General features: G+C 41.1%; 1 protein-coding gene across 6 annotated transcripts in view; it reads left to right on the forward strand.

Moving 5' to 3' along the window:
* PKNOX1 (PBX/knotted 1 homeobox 1) overlaps window positions 1–17,409 on the forward strand; it is a 52,821-nt gene that overhangs the window by 17,328 nt on the left and 18,084 nt on the right. For all 6 annotated transcript variants that reach the window (XM_080614440.1, XM_080614438.1, XM_080614439.1 and 3 more), the window contains 3 exons: window positions 1,364–1,476; window positions 2,642–2,813; window positions 15,682–15,852. In XM_080614440.1, the coding sequence (XP_080470566.1) occupies window positions 1,364–1,476; window positions 2,642–2,813; window positions 15,682–15,852 (456 nt within the window). The remainder of the gene's footprint in view (window positions 1–1,363; window positions 1,477–2,641; window positions 2,814–15,681; window positions 15,853–17,409) is intronic.

Genomic DNA, 17,409 nt, shown 5'->3' on the forward strand with positions numbered 1-17,409 from the left:
GCATTTACAATCACTTGTATGAGTCATCCCCTTTATTTTGCTCCTCCTTTGTGTCATTAGCCAAGAAATTAGTCCATTATTTGCATCTTTTTTGCAAGCATTCTGGTTTAAAAATTGTCTATGATTGATGAGGAATGGCTTTGCAAGGCAGGCTGCTCTGTTGGGTAGGATATGCTGGCATTTTCTCACTTTCTGATTGTGCTAGAAGATGGCTTTACATCACCTTTGGGTCCTCAATTCTGTCAGAGTCAGGTTCTCTAGTAGTTTCTGAAAGCCAGCTGTCCTCTTGGAGGGTTTCTGTGTGTGATGTGAAGTGTCTATTTCATGGGAAAAGAAGGCAGAGAATTGCATTCTGTACATTTCCTTTCTGCAGGTGTCAATTCTGTCTCTCTGGTGGTATCTGTAACATTGTCTGTCCTCTACTTGAGACAGAACTCGCTAGGATTAAAGTAATAAAAAAAAGGTTGCAGGAAGTTCTTTGTACCAGATGTTCCCAGTGCTCCAGTAGGAGCCTGGGTTGGGGGCAGAAACAATGATTTTCACAGGTCAGGTTCCTTTGAGACCTTTCAGACAGAAAGATACTTAAGGCGATATAAAAAGCACACATTCAAAGCACCTCAAAAGCCTTACCAGCCATTTACTGCAATTTTAGAGCTACTCTGTAGAAGCTGTGGCTCTATGTTGTTTTTCCAGTGGTGGGAGATTGTGTAACTTGTTAAATGGATTTATAGAAGCGGTTACTTCTGTCTTCTCCGGTAGCTTGATATTCCTAAAATAATTGGTAATTACAAAATGTAAATTTGAGTGATAAAGATCAGGGGATGTGATGCTTCTGAAGATCGGAGAGACACAGAATACACAGTCTATTTCAGTTCTTTGTAAGAAAATATGCATTTTAATGGACAAGTGACACTTCAAAATCTCTTTTCTTCAGTATCCTGATACAATGTACAATAAGAAATAAGAAGGAAAGACAAAGAGTAGAAACTTACCTGTCTGTTGCTTTCATCCTAAAGGATTTTTATGCAGACATCCCCATGATTTTTTTGGAGCAATGTACTGTAACCTGTATTCCAAAGGTAGCCACTTTGGAGACAACATGCTTTAACAGTTTACTAATATCTGTCATTCCCATTTTAAAGCTGAGTGCTGAAACTTGAAGTGACCTTTAAACTACCCATCAAAAAAGTGTCAAGGATTAAAAGAGGGGTTTTGTTACTGTTGCAGCTTTTTGTGCAGCTGCCAAGTCATACCAACCTTCTGGCAATTTAGTAGCCCTTTGCATTGCTATTTTGCTAGAAAACGGTACACTTATTTTACCTCAAGCATGCAAGCTTACTTATAAATTACTCTTTTTCTACAGATGCAAGTAGTAACAGAATTAAAAACTGAACAAGATACTGATGCAGAAGGGGTGAGTCCTGCCCCTGTAGAATCTCAAACTCCAATGGATGCGGACAAGCAGGCCATTTACAGGTAGTAATGGACTTGTGTTCTGTCTTTTGAAGGATAATAGAGGACTTTTTTTCCTTTTTTAATAAATAGCTTAAAATTAGGTGCCTAGCAGTCTCAGTAGTTTGCAGGGAAAGAATGAGATCAAATTAGCTTCACTATGAGTCTTCAGCCAAGAAAAAAACTTCCCTTTATTGTGGGATTGTTCAATTTCAGGGTAGTTTTAAGGGATATTCTAAGGGTGGCTGCCTTTAAAGCACAAGTGAAATTTATCAAGCTACTTAGACTTTTGAACTATGGTCACTATTTGTTATGCTGTAGTTTTTTAATCTTTAATGTGAGATTTTATTTTTATTGTAATTGGGTCAATCTTTACCCTCTTTCCTCTAGGGATAACAATCTATTGCCTGGTAATTAGCTCAAACTGGATTAAATGTTGATGTATAAATACGCTAATTTGAGATTTTCCCATGTTAAGTGCTATGCTAAGCAGTATGCCTAGTTTTGATGAGGTTAAGTGTTCTCTCACTTTAAGTGCTTTATAAAGACATAAGTATTACCAGTTTGCATGTAAAAAAAAAAAAAAAAAAAAGAATCCTAGCCAAAAACCTGAAGCAGAAAGATGTATCCACTCATTTTCAGACTTGTGCTAACAAAATCGTCTTCTGCTCTGAGCATGATTTCATAGAGGCCTCTGAGTACAGTACTAAGAACAGTACCTATGCTGTAAAGTTATTTGTGATGTTTAAGTATGGGCCACATTTAAGAATAAATGATTTTTATCAGAGTTTTAAATCTACATTCATTCAGGTTTAAATCCTAATCCTAATTTCTAATCTCCTGTATTAATGTATTTCTTGCCACTCAGTTACAGTGAATTAAATATGATGTCATATCTTCTTGGCTTGTGATTGTTCTCTTTATTTAAATATACCTGTTTTACTGCTTTATTTGCCTCTAGACCACGTGGTTAAATCACAATGAAAAAAAACCCCCGCCCCCAAAAAAAAAAAACCACAAACTTCCATCATGTTTTTCTATAGCTAGTGGTGTTCTTTGCAGTCTCTTCCAAGGATTGTCTTTCTGTTTGGTACATGAGCGACTGTACATTGCATGAGGTAGATCTTTCTTTTCAGTGGTGTACACATAAGTGAAAGTACTTATTCATGTATTTTAACTTCTATTCTAGGCACCCACTATTTCCCCTGTTAGCACTATTATTTGAAAAATGTGAACAGTCTACACAAGGCTCAGAAGGCACAACTTCTGCTAGTTTTGATGTAGATATTGAAAATTTTGTAAGGAAGCAGGAGAAAGAAGGAAAACCTTTTTTCTGTGAAGATCCAGAAACTGATAATTTGGTAAGTGTAAACTGTTTCTTTTATTTCTGAAAAAATCATCACATTCGCCTCTTCTTCCTGACTTCTGATCTCAACTCATGCTTATTGTTTCTTCTCAAATTTTTCTTCCTACAAAAGAGTCTTCTTTCTGTTAATGCTAAGAAACATTTTTTTTTTTTTTTTTTTTTTTTTTAGGTTGTTTTGACCTCTTTTTTTCACTCTTTTATCCATAAACTTACACTGAGCCCTTCATAGGAGTTTCCAGGTCTAAACTGGTTGAGGTCAGTGTGTTAAGGACAAAAAGAAACACGTGCTTGCCGTAGCCAGGTTGACTCTGCAAATCAATTTTAGAGTGTAAAGTGTATAGACAAACTGATAAAACGTGGACTATATAAATGATCAGTGAGATGGACTGAAAACTGGGTGAACTGCTGGGCTCAAAGGATTGTGGTCAGCAGCATGAAGAGCACTTTGAAGGCTAGTCATAAACAGTGTACTTCAGGGGCTGATATGGAACCAATACTGTTTAACATCTTCATTAATGACTTAGATGATAGGACAGAATGTACCTTTGGCAACTTTGCAGATGTTGGAAAACTTTGCAGAGTGTCTAATGACTGTGCCGTCATCCAGAGGTACTGTCGTGGCTTAAGCCCAGCCGGCAATCGAGAACCGCGCAGCCACTCTCTCACTCCCCCCCTTCCTCACACTGCTCCCGGAAGGATGGGGAGGAGAATGGAAAGAATGTAACTCCCACGGGCTGAGGTAAGAACAGTGCAGTAACTGAGGTATAACACAAACCACTACTGCTTCCACCAATAATAATAATGATAAGGGAAATAACAAGGGAAGAGAATACAACCGCTTACCACCTGCTGACCGATACCCAGCCCTGCTGAGCAGTGATCTAGCCCTTCTGGGTAACTGCTCTAAGTTTATATAGTGGGCATGACGTGCTGTGGTATGGAATACTTCTTTGGCTAGTTTGGGTCAGGTGTCCTGTCTCTGCTTCCTCTCAACTTCCCCTCCTCCCTGGTAGAGCATGAGACTCAGAAAGTCCTTGGCCAGACTAAACATTACTTAGCAACAACTAAAAACACTGGTGTTATCAGTGCTGTTCCCAGGCTGAAAGTCAAAACCACAGCACTGCACCAGCTACTAAGAAGGAGAAAAATGACTGCTACTGCTGAACCCAGGACAGGTACTTTGTTTCTTTCAGAGAAATGGGCAAACAGGAATCTTACGGAGTTCAACAAAGACAAATACCAAGTTCTGTACTTGGCAGGAGTAACCCCATGCACTGGTACGCTTTGGGGACCATCCAGCTGGAAAGCAGTTTCACAGAAAGGGATGTCACAGTCTTGGTGGATGCCAAGCCAAATATGAGACAGCAGTACGTCCTTCTGGAAAAGAAATTCAACATACTTGGACTGTGTTAGAAAGAGTCAGCAGGTCAAGGACCATGATCTTTTCTGTCTGCTTCGCACTAGTGAGACACGTCTGGAGTGCTGGGCTCCCCACTACTGGATATACACATACTGGAATGAGGCCAGCAAAAGACCAAAAAGATGATTAGGGAACTAGAGCATCTTTCATGAAGGAAGACAGGCTCAGCAAGCTAAGACTGTTTAGCCTGCAGTAGTAAAGGTTTGGGGAGATAGCAATGTATCTAAATACACAATGACGAAATAAAGAAAATGACTCTGTGACTCTTCTCAGTGGCACCCAGTGAAAGGGCAAGAGGAAACGGGCATAAATTGAAATACAGGAAGCTTCATTAAAACATAAAAAACACTTTTACTGTAAGGGTGATTGAATACTGGAGCAGATTGTCCAGAGAGTATGTGGAATCTCCATCCTTGGAGACAGTCAAAACGCAACTGGATGTGGCCCTGAGCCACCTGCCCTAGCTGACCGTGCTTTAGGTAGGGGGGATGGATTAAACAGTCTCAGAGCTATTTTGTGGTTTCTGTGAGCCTTCAGAGACTGGTTGCCCAATGCTTTTGGTTGTACACAAAAATTGGCTCAGATCAAGTTTGCTTTGGTTGTAGAAGGGTTTGCTTTGGTTGTAGATGGGTCTGCTGTGTTCAAATAGTTATTCTTGCTGGTTGACCTGTTTGTGACTTTAGCAGTGACAAAGTCTCTTGATTTATGTGGTGTTCACCTTTGGGCTGCATGGACCTGACTGATTTTACTCAAGATGGATGAGGAGGTATTTGTTTATGTCTTGTATTCCATGGCTGCTGAGGTCAGTACTATCTTAAACTGGAAACACATTGCAAAATCAAAAATCTTTGGCATTGAACTCCTGTCTTGTAGTCATATTGTTAGGTATGACTTTCTATTACTAGATACCAAATGAAGCTTGAGTGTGACTTCTCCTCTGCCTGTCCTGAAGGCTCAGGACTCTGAACAGCTGACGCTCAGACAGGCTGTTTATTTTGTCAGGGGCAATAAGAAAAAGATCAGAAGAGTTTCTCAAGTTGTGGAATAGCTAGTATGGTTTTCAGATTGAAATACTGGTGCTTGCGCAGAGAAGGCTTTAGCTGGGCAGCTTTTTCTACCATGTGTCACACAAATATATACATTTTCTTATATACATTTCAAATCTCTTTTTAGTAGAGAGGGATTGTAATATTGTGCACTTCTGTTATGTCTTCTGTTCTTGCTGTTCCTCTTTTAACTCAAGTATAAGTCAACCTTTCCTTTTAAAGGAGAAGGTAGTACAGATTGCTAATTGGAATGAGCCAGAAGGGTGGAGCAGGTAGGCCTGACAACCAGTTGCTTTCCAACTGTGCTCTAATCGACCCCAGCAGAGTCAAACAAATAAGACTTTAAATGCTTGCTTCATAGCAGTCATTCAGCTTGGAGCTAAACGAAGGTGAATTGAACATTATTGTACTATAAAGAGCCAAATTCAAGTCCTGTCCAAAATGAGTCGCAGGCTTGCGTACAATAAGGCAATTGGCCACTAATTCAGTTGTTTCGGGCTTTTTTCCTTATTTTGGAGATGGCATATAGAATTAAACTACACAGTTTTTGTGATTGATCTTAAACTAATGGCTAAAAAATAACAAAATATCATTTCAGGCTCCATACTGCCTATAGACTAATTGACTAGACAACACCCTTCACTAGAAATTGCGAAAGGTCACTGTTACTGTCTGTAGGGTCTCTTATAGTCCTGGCAATGTTTGACATTGCACCCTCACTTGAAATGCATTGCATATTCCAAATGAATAGTTTAATTTTCATCCAGAGAATGACCTAATGTTAATCTGGATGGCACAGGCATTAGATCAGTTTGACTAGAGAAGATGTTCATTAAGAGCAGTGTATGGGGTTTTTTTCTAACTTGAATAGCTCTTAGTTACTTTGGTGTTACGGTTTGCATTCTAAATTAATTGGTGTTTTCCTGCATTTGTAGTATAAAGGAGTTTGGCATGGGGAAATAGATGTAGCATTCACCTGAAACTTAAGGATATCCATGTATTGCTGAGTTTGGCCTGTAAACCAAGTTTCAATCCTTTTTTGTTATCTAGATGGAGGGGTTCCATTCTTTCTAGTTAACCACTCCAACAGTGTCAGTTGGTCATCTTGAAGCAGCATGGCAAAGGGTAATGGTCAACACAGAAATAGCATTACTAGGCCTTTTACTTTTGCACTGTCTTTCCCAAGTCTGACTTTGTCAAGCACATTGTCAATATAGGCGTTTGAAGTGAAATGAAAGAAAGCATTTCTATAAATAATGATGGCTTCTGGATTGGGATAGAACTTTGGTATTAGGCTGCAGCATATTTAAAAGACTGAGAATTTCTCAGAAGAGATTTGAAGAATTTGGAAAAACATTGAAAAAATGGCACTTTGTTACAGAAGGTTTTTTCACTTTAGACGATTTTTTAAGGTACTCTGTGAAACAACCTGGATTAAGCATATTTTTATTTTATTTACTGCTATGTTCCTATTGTTTATGTACATTCATATAATGGAATTGGCAATGTTTACGTTCAAAACCCGCAGCACTGAAAACCCCACAAAATTGTGTTATGACATCCCTGAAGTGTGACATTTCAGTTACTGTCTCTTCCTTTGTCTGAGAGGTGAGAAGGAAGAGCATATTGCAGGAAAACGCAAAGTTCAATTCTAGATCTGTTGAAAGAAAACTGAGAAGCTTCAGTGCTAGCTCCTGGATAGATTTTATCAGCTTGCTCTGAGATGCACGCAGTCTTGACATTCTAGGTATGTCTTTACTTTTAATGCAGATTCATTTTCCAGTCAGAAGAGGTAGTTGTCTTTGGACTGAAACTCTCTCAGCAGTTTCAGTCCATCCGTAGTAAAAACACAAAAAAAATGACTTTTCTGTGGTAGTTACATGTTTGCACTTCAAGAATTGATGGTTACGAACAGAACTTTGAAACTTTCCCTTCCAGCTTCACTGACTTCTAGCCACACAGGTTAGACTCCTATAATCCTAGGGTGAAATTGGTGAGCTCAGCTCCCTCCTTGAAATGCCTATACACCAATGCGTGCAGCATGGGAAATAAGCAGGAGGAGTTGGAGACCTGTGTTAAGTCAGGAGATTATGATCTGGTGGCAATTACAGAGACGTGGTGGGACAGCTCGCATGACTGGAATATAGTCATGGAGGGCTATGTCCTTTTCAGGAAAGACAGGCCAGCCAGGCAGGGTGGTGGGGTTGCTCTTTATGTGCGAGAGCAGCTGCAATGTACTGAGCTCTGTCCAGGGACAGGGGACGAGCGAGTTGAGAGTCTGTGGGTGAGAATTAAGGGGCAGGCTGGCAGGGGCGATACTGTTGTGGGTGTCTGTTACAGGCCACCAGATCAGGGTGAGGAAGTTGACGAGGCCTTCTACAGGCAGCTGAGAGCGGCCTCACAGTCACAGGACGTGGTCGTCGTGGGGGATTTTAACTTCCCTGATGTTTGCTGGAAGGACTACTCAGCAACCCAGCCACAGTCCAGGAGGTTCCTCCTGTGTATGGATGATAACTTCCTCATGCAAATGGTGGATCAGCCAACCAGGAGAGGAGCGCTGCTGGATCTCATCCTCACTAACAAGGAGGGTCTGGTCGAAGCAGTAAAGGTTGAGGGCTGCCTTGGTTGCAGCGACCACGAGATGGTGGAATTCAGGATCTTGTGTGGTAGGACCAGTACAATAGCAAGTAGAATTGCAACCCTGGACTTCAGCAGGGCAAACTTTGGCCTTTTCAAGCAATTGCTAGGGGAAATCCCATGGGCAAGGCTGCTTGAAGGTAAAGGGGCCCAAGATAGTTGGTTGGCATTCAAGGATTGCTTATTCCAAGCTCAAGAGCTGAGCATCCCGACACGTAGGAAGTCAAGGAAGAGGGCCAGGAGACCTGCGTGGCTGAATAAGGAACTGCTGGGTATGCTCAAGTGGAAGAGCAGAGTTTATAGGTCATGGAAGGAGGGGCTGGCCACTCGGGAGGAATATAAGGCTGCTGCTAGAGGATGTAGGAAGGCAGCTAGGATGGCTAAGGCCTCCTTAGAATTAAATCTGGCCAGAGGGGTCAAGGACAACAGAAAGAGCTTTTTCAAATACATAGCTGATAAAACTAACACCAGAGGCAAGGTTGGCCCACTGGTGAATGGGATGGGTGCCCTGGTGACAGAAGATACTGAGATGGCAGAGTTATTGAATGCCTTCTTTGTCTCTGTCTACTCTGCCGGAGGCAGTCCTGAAGAGCCCTGTACTCCTGAGACCTGAGATGAAGTCAGGTCACTGGAGCAGTTTGCCTTAGTCCATGAGGAATGGGTTAGGGACCAGTTGAGCAATCTGGACATCCATAAATCCATGGGTCCAGATGGGATGCACCCGCGGGTGCTGAGGGAACTGGCGGAAGTCATTGCTAGACCACTCTCCATCATCTTTACCAAGTCTTGGGAAACGGGAGAGGTGCCTGAGGACTGGAGGAAAGCAAATGTCATTCCAGTCTTCAAAAAGGGCAAGAAGGAGGACCCGGGTAACTATAGACCGGTCAGCCTCACCTCCATCCCTGGAAAAGTGATGGAACACCTTATCCTTGATGCCATCTTAAGGCATGTCAAGGATAAGAGGGTTATGAGAGGCAGTCAACATGGCTTTACCAAGGGGAAGTCATGCTTGACCAACCTCCTAGCCTTTTATGAGGAAATAACATTGTGGATGGATGATGGCAGAGCGGTGGATGTGGTCTACCTTGACTTCAGCAAAGCATTTGACACAGTCTCCCACAGCATCCTCATAGCTAAATTGAGGAAGTGTGGCCTGGATGATCAGGTAGTGAGATGGACTGCGAACTGGCTGAAGGAGAGAAGCCAGAGAGTTGTAGTCTATGGGGCGGAGTCTAGTTGGAGGCCTGTATCTAGTGGAGTGCCTCAAGGGTCAGTATTGGGACCAGTATTATTTAATATATTCATCAATGATTTAGATGAGGGAATTGAGTGTACTGTCAGCAAGTTTGCTGATGACACTAAGCTGGGAGGAGTGGCTGACACTCCAGAAGGCTGTGCTGCCATCCAGCGGGACCTGGACAGGCTGGAGAGTTGGGCAGGGAGAAACTTGATGAAATATAACAAGGGAAAGTGTAGAGTCCTGCATCTGGGCAGGAACAACCCCAGGTTCCAGTATAGGTTGGGGAACGACCTGTTAGAGAGTAGTGTAGGGGAGAGGGACCTGGGGGTCCTAGTGGACAGCAGGATGACCATGAGCCAACACTGTGCCCTTGTGGCCAAGAAGGCCAATGGCATCCTGGGGTGTATTAGAAGGGGGGTGGTCAGTAGGTCGAGAGAGGTCCTCCTTCCCCTCTACTCTGCCCTGGTGAGACCGCATCTGGAATATTGTGTCCAGTTCTGGGCCCCTCAGTTCAAGAAGGACAGGGACCTGCTGGAGAGAGTCCAGCGCAGGGCGACAAAGATGATTAAGGGAGTGGAGCATCTCCCTTATGAGGAAAGGCTGAGGGAGCTGGGTCTCTATAGTTTGGAGAAGAGGAGACTGCGGGGGGACCTTATTAGTGTATATAAATATATAAAGGGGGAGTGTCATGAGGATGGAGCCAGGCTCTTCTCAATGGCTAACAATGATAGGACAAGGGGTAATGGGTATAAACTGGAACACAAGAGGTTCCACTTAAACTTGAGAAGAAACTTCTTCTCAGTGAGGGTGACAGAACACTGGAACAGGCTGCCCAGGGAGGTTGTGGAGTCTCCTTCTCTGGAGACATTCAAAACCCGCCTGGACACATTCCTGTGTAACCTTATCTAGGTGTTCCTGCTCCGGCAGGGGGATTGGACTAGATGATCTTTTGAGGTCCCTTCCAATCTCTAACATACTGTGATACTGTGTGATACTGTTCAGGGGGGTAAAAGAGAGAGGTACAAGTTTATGATTTTGTGCAGTAAATATTTAGTTCTTACAGATATGCATGGCGCAGCATGTAATTTGAGCCAGAATTTTCCTCTATTTTGGAATGTCTTCTGTCGGTTTCTTCTGGCTTTCATCAGTTTAGTTCTCTTTTCTGATTCTTGGTCGCTCATGCTGTTTATGTCTCCCTTGATCTTCTCTGAACTTGATAGTGCTGATTAGCTGCAAGAAGTGCTGCAGATCTCCCCTTTTCAAATCCTAGTCCCTGTGAGAAGGGAAGTGAAAGCTGAAGGTTTCTGCAGAAACCTTCATGTCCTCATGTTGTAGATTTTTAAGGTTTTATTTACTATACTGGAAATATGCTTTCTTTCCCTGAGCTTTTATTACTTCCATATATTTTTGGATTGTTACTTTGCATCCAGCTTAGTCCTTGTATCAAGCAGCAGTACCAGAAGAGATATGTTTGCTGTTAAGAATCAGATCTTGGTTCTTAATACGCTTCTTTCTGGAAGCATGCTCAGCTGTAGCCCCATAACATGGAGTATCATCTGTTGAAGCTCCTTACCCTTTGACATCTTATCTCATTTTCACAGATAAAATAGATATTGGAATGAACCAACGAACCAACTTCTCTTTGCTCTCCATTAGTACCCCTTTGTGCTTAGGACTTAACACGAACAGGTTCCTCCATGTTCATGAAGTTGTTCAGCATGAGTGTTTGCAGATAACTTTTAGAGCTTTCACAGATTACATTATGTCTTAAGGAATTCAGTACTTAACACTTCTTTATTGCTTACTGTTAACCTAGCCACGGCAGAAACAACACAGTGCCTCAGGATGGTTCCTGCCTCTTGTAGAGCTTCTGTTCAGAAACTCTTTCCATATATGGGTGGCTTTTTAAATTTCCCCACATTCATAAGACCATAGGATGATTTCAGGTTGGATTATGAGCTCAAGAGCTGTGGTCCAGCCTCCTACACTAGGTGAGCCCAGCGGTGAAGTCAGGTATTTTATGGCTTTATCAAGTCAAGCAGCAATACAGAACAAGGGGCGTTAAATATACTTTCACTTTCCTATTTGAACAGGACACTACCTTTTTTTGAAGACATCTGAGTTTTTTGTTTCATTTGGGATAAGGAATTTTGGTTCAGTACGTTCTTCTCAGAGACTATCCTGTTGAATTTTCAGTTGTGTCAGGAAAAGTGTTAGTAGTGATGAAGCCAGCTGATGTCATATGGATATTCTTCACTGAACAAGCTATGCTTTTACATTTCTGAAAAGCGTTCTTGCTATTGTAATGTGCGCAACTGTCTCATAAACCTCTAATCATACCTTTCCTAGCAATGTTTGGGTCCTAGCTGGGGTCTCAGAACTTAAGACAGAGGTTATCAAATGAAAGCAAATGAAAACAAAACAACCCCCTCCCAGAATTTACGTTCTTCCTTTGAAGACCTAAATTGCCCCAGAAGGATTTGTTCAGGAATGTAGGGGAGTTCTGAATGTACATATTTTAACAGGGCTTGTGTTGTGTGCCCTGAAATTTGTAAAAAATGGTGGGTATATGTTTTAGATAAGGCGATCTGGGGATTATGACCAAGTGCATAGCGTGTTCTATGCCCTTTGCATCATGTGCTTGAGGCACTGAAAAGACAGGATGCAGGCGCAATCTAAAGCATTTTTACGGCTAAAGATGTCTCCAAAATTAATACATGATAAATTTATATGAGAATATACTCTAGATAGCAGTTTTAGCAAGAACTGGAGGTTTTTCTGTAATGTTTTTTCTCTGCTAAGTAGTTTACCATTACTTTATGCTCCAGGTTTATTTCTGCAGCTGGCAAGGCTGAATCAGTTGTGTTATAAAAAATTCATGGTTCTGTTGTAGATTTTTAAGGTTTGAAATTTAAGAACATAGGAATGAAATATTACTGCTGCTGTGATCTGTCTGGAAACATTTATTTGTATTACCTTTGTTCAACAAGGATGATTTTATCAGGAGTTCTTGGTTTTTTGGGTTTGGGTTTTTATTTCAAGGAAAAACTGAACTTTGCCAACAAACTGAAGGTTTGGTCCACCCATGCTGCAAGAGAGCGGGAGCCATATGGCCGCAATTAGCATAGCTGTAAATGAGTAAATAAGTCCTGGTGACAGGCATGGCATATTTACAAAGTTTTGTTTGCCTTCCTAACCACAGTAGCGCAGCTTCCTGTAAGAATGGTGTGACTGTGTGTGGCTCTGCAGAAACCTGGGTAGTGTTACTAATTTTTGGTTTATGGTTAATTTTGACTTTCATTCAATTTTCACTTCAAGTACCAACCATCAATCGGAAACTAAATCTAAGCTGAAGAAAGGACTTTCATTTTTCTCTGAACAAATGCTGATAAATAAATAGTATAAATGTGGGTTCTGGTTTAAGAGGGGAGGAAAAAAAACTCCTGACTGAGCAAAACTGATCACTAATATGGTCAAATATTATGTGCCCAAAGGCGTATTTTTTTGTTATCTCAGTTGAAGCTGAATGTTTAAGGCATTCACTAATGTATGTGCTCTTTGTTGCTCTGCCACACATGAAGAATTTTATAATTTAAGCTTTTTTGTCTTTGAAACACAGGTAAAATATCTTTAAATGTAGATGTCCTTTTTGTTTTGTTTTAAAACCTAGTTCAATTTGCAGAGTTTCACTTGGTTATGTTTAAGGTACTTAAACACAGTTTAAACAGTCATCACTGCTGAGGCCTATTCTAGAAGGTATACCTCAGTGCTAGGCCATTGCAGTTAATATTTAGAAGACTTTTGGTGTCATAGGTTGTATGAGTTACCAGATTCTAATTTGGATCAACTGCCTCAAGTCTACAGCTCAGATTTTTCTGCAGCTGTGCTTATAAAGATATATGGAGGTTTATTTTTTTCTTTTTACTCCTGAGAAAAAAGAAGAGGATAAGAATTCTTTCCATTTTTTTAATAACTTTTCTTTTCCCCCCTCTTGTTCAGCCCCAAAGACGCTATGCTAGCCCCCCAGCTTTTGGTTAGCATGGTAGTGTTAGTGGGCGTACAGTGACTGCAGCTGTTTAATACAGGGGGCTCCAGAAATTGAGCCCTTTTGTGCCAAAAGCTGCCACAGAATATGCAGAGCCGTGACTGCCAAGGCAGGTGAGCGGCCTGAGGCTTTGGGGTGGGATGGCTAGGAAGGGGGAATGTCTCTGCCTCCATCCTCCAGGCAGCCTTGTGCCTTCTTCTCTCCTTCCCTGTTTATTCAGAGCAGCCCTGTGGAAAAGGACTTGGGGGTGTTGGTCGATGAGAAACTTAACATGAGCCAGATTCAGTGTGTGCTCACAGCCCAGAAAGCCAACCGTATCCTGGGCTGCATCGAGAGAAGCGTGACCAGCAGGTTGGAGGAGGTGATCCTGCCCCTCTACTCTGCTCTCGTGAGACCTCACTTATAGTATTGTGTGCAGTTCTGGTGTCCTCAACATAAAAAGGACATGGAACTGTTGGAACAAGTCCAGAGGAGGGCCACAAGGATGATCAGGGGACTGGAGCACCTCCCGTATGAAGACAGGCTGAGAAAGTTGGGGCTGTTCAGCCTGGAGAAGAGAAGGCTGTGTGGAGACCTCATAGCAGCCTTCCAGTATCTGAAGGGGGCCTACAGGGATGCTGAGGAGGGACTCTTCATCAGGGACTGTAGTGACAGGACAAGGGGTAACGGGTTCAAACTTAAACAGGGGAAGTTTAGATTGGATATCAGGAAGAAATTCTTTACTGTGAGGGTGGTGAGGCAGTGGAATGGGTTGCCCAGGGAGGTTGTGAATGCTCTATCCCTGGCCGGTGTTCAAGGCTAGGTTGGACAGAGCCTTGGGTGGCATGGTTTAGTGTGAGGTGCCCCTGCCCATGGCAGGGGGGTTGGAAGTTGATAATCTTAAGTTCCTTTCCAACCCTAACTATTCTATGATTCTATGATATTAACATACAACTGCCTACACTGGGTGAATGCAGTACTACTGGAGTACCTTCTATTGGCGAAAATGGCAAAAAGATCTGTCACAATGAAAGCTAAAGTTATCATGGTTGAGAAGGCAGCACACCAAGATGTTTGTTTGCCTTGATCTCCTTCAGGTGCTTTGAACAAAGGCATCTTCAGCTCCCAGTTGCCTTCTTTAGTAAGAAGTATACTAAATGGATTGGTTAGTAAGCTGTCATTTCTGGTCATTGGATTTAGTGCTCTGGCCAGGTAAATGACCCTTCACATAGGACAAATTTTTCCAAATAATGCTAAAAGCAAGCTCTGCACTGTGTTTCAAAGTTAAAATCTACTCAGTTTCATAAAACTGAAGGATATTTTTCTTTGAGATCTAGCATAGCAAGTAAATGTTGGGGATAGCATGCTGTATAAAAAATAATTACTTTGCCAATGTGTTATGTACATATTTGAATGTCCTCGATTTCCTACTGCTTCATGAAAATTTAGACCATCTGGATTTGATTTTAGCTGCTGATCTTCCGCCATGACCCTTCCAACCACCTAAGCTATTTTTATGCAGTATGTAATACTATTAGCTATCCAAGCTTACGACTATTTTTCTCACGGAAGCATCATAAGTATTCTCATCACGTGCATATCCCCTGTACTTCAATTTTTGTTTAAACATGGATTTGTTACTGGGTTTAGTGCTTTGTATGTAATGGTTTGTATTTCAGAAAGAGTCTCCTTTCTTACAAGATTTTACCCCAGAGTTGCTAGTCTTTGACGTACAATTGCAGAAGAACTTCAGAGCTCTAGGACTGAAGAACTGTTTGATTACTTCAAGCTTTTTGGACAACGTGACAAATTTTGAGACCTCTTTATTCTAATTTTATAGAAAAATAAAAGCTATTGTGTTTTTATCATAGGTCAGATGGTAGGCCTTTTACCCTCCCTAACAATCTGTGTGACAGATTTATGCTAAGTTACAGAAGGGGTCTTCTCAGTGTATCTCAAATTCTTCTGTACACTTTCGGTTTTCTTGGGTCAGGGTATAATGTGGAACTGAACCTGATATTTCTGATACGAGGCTCAAGACGATTGTTGTTTACCAAGCCTGTTTCAGCCATGCTTTCCAAATAGTATGTGTGAATGGGATTACTTGCCTTCACTTTCAGTCTTGCATGGTGTATGACCCAGAGCCGTATGATGAGGATAAAGATCACATGGGCTCCATGTACACCTTAACTGTGCTCTGTCTGCCTAATGAGTCACATGTGACAAAGGTTATATTGTTGTGTTTTGTTTCTTCTTTATGGTTGTTTACTTATGCAGTGGAAATATACAGGTTTTGTATGTAAACATGATCCTTCCACATTTCAGGAGCATAATGGTCAGAGCGAGAACTCTAGACAGCAATTAGCAATTAGTAATACTGCTTTAATTGGATAGTCTTTGTTACTGGAAAGTAGTATTTGCTTAAATCCACATTAAATACTTTTTTAAGTAACAGTTGAGGTTTTTTTCTATTTTTTTTTCCAATTCCCTCCCTAGATGGTAAAAGCAATCCAAGTTCTACGTATCCATCTGCTTGAGCTAGAAAAGGTTAATGAACTCTGCAAGGATTTCTGTAGTCGTTACATTGCCTGCCTGAAGACAAAAATGAACAGTGAAACTCTATTAAGTGGAGAGCCTGGAAGTCCTTATTCACCTGTGCAGTCTCAGGTATGCTTCAAATAGTTATGTGTATTTTTGCTCAGATTTCCTTAGGAAGTTATAACTACACTTTTGTTGCATTAGTTTGTCAACAGAGTTTCTGCTGTTTCTTTCACTTTCTTAAAATTGGTTATTAGGAGTAGAAGGAGCTGTATTTTTTTTTTTGGTGCACTCTTGTGTGCCATTGCCTGATGGACAAATTTATTGAAATGTGCCAAAGCATGAAGTCACTTTTTTTTAGTCTGTCTTCCTTTTATGATTCCTTTTATGTCAGTTCAGCAAATGGAAATACTCAGAATAGCCTGGATTTTCTATTTTGTTGGAAAAAAGCTAGGAAACAGGATAAACAAGAAGAAAAAAAATCCCGTGTTGAGAAGGTCTCCTTAGTCTAGTCTGCTTCATTAAAATATTGAGGTGACTGATACTTTTTATACACCATCTGTATTCTGGAACAAATAGACAATGTCTGATGGGTTGTAGTTGCAATACTTGAGATACGTCATTGCATATCACCTGGGGTAACTGCAGTTATAAACAGTACCCATTTTTACACATGTGAAGCCCGGTTTATGTATTATTGACATTACCTAAATGCAATAACCAATTGCATCTTTTGTAGTAAATTGACAACAGTTACTTAAGAACAGTTACTACATTATGGTTGATGCTTTTGATGTTGGATGCTGCGAAGTAAATCCTGACATCAGAGTAGCTATCTAGTCTTAAGGGATGGCCCTTCTCTAACTAATGTGTTCAATGCAATGTATTCTGAAAAGCCTCAGTGACGTAATCTTCACTGTCTGGACTCCTTACTTAAGTTTTGGTGTATGGAAGTGTGGAAAGGAGAGTCTAAAATCAGACAAAAGCAACTTACTTGAAAGATGCTTTTTGTATATCTGTTACAGCCTTCTGTAGAGACAGGAGAAACTGAATTTACCGTTTGGTAAAAATAGAGATTATTCCATATTAAGGAATAATAAAGAAAGTCCTTGGTCAGAATAAACATTACTGAGCGAGAACTGAAAACATTGGTGTTATCAGCGCTGTTCCCAGGCTGAAAGTCAAAACCACGGCACTGCACCAGCTACTAAGAAGGAGAAAAATGACTGCTACTGCTGAACCCAGGACAGTGTAACAGTTTGCGTAGTCATGGTTGAGTAAGAACTATGCTGAGCAGAGTAAAATATATTTGGCAACTTGAATACTTAATACTTTATTTTGGAATTGAAGGAATTAAGGTAATAACTAAAATTCTAAAGCTTTGATGCTTGTAATAAAACCACCAAGGGTTCATCTCATCTGTCCCCCTTCCCTTGTACCTTTAGAAACTGTTCCTCTTAGTATCTGTATACCTAAAATCATTTCTCTCCTAAAATCTCCCCAAGCTAGTTTTATGTCTTTTCTAACAGTTGCTTTCTCGAGGGTTTGCAAAAGTAATGGTTGGTGATAATGAAAAAGTTAATGTAGGTAATGATGAACCTCTAATGAAAGTCTTCTTTTCTTTGAAGTTAATCCTGTGATTAAACTCCAAATGTATTTTTAGAGCCAAAATTACACAAGCATGCT

The sequence above is a fragment of the Psittacula echo genome (genome assembly GCF_963264785.1).
Source record: "Psittacula echo genome assembly, chromosome: 3".
In the NCBI taxonomy this organism is placed as follows: Eukaryota; Metazoa; Chordata; class Aves; order Psittaciformes; family Psittacidae; genus Psittacula; species Psittacula echo.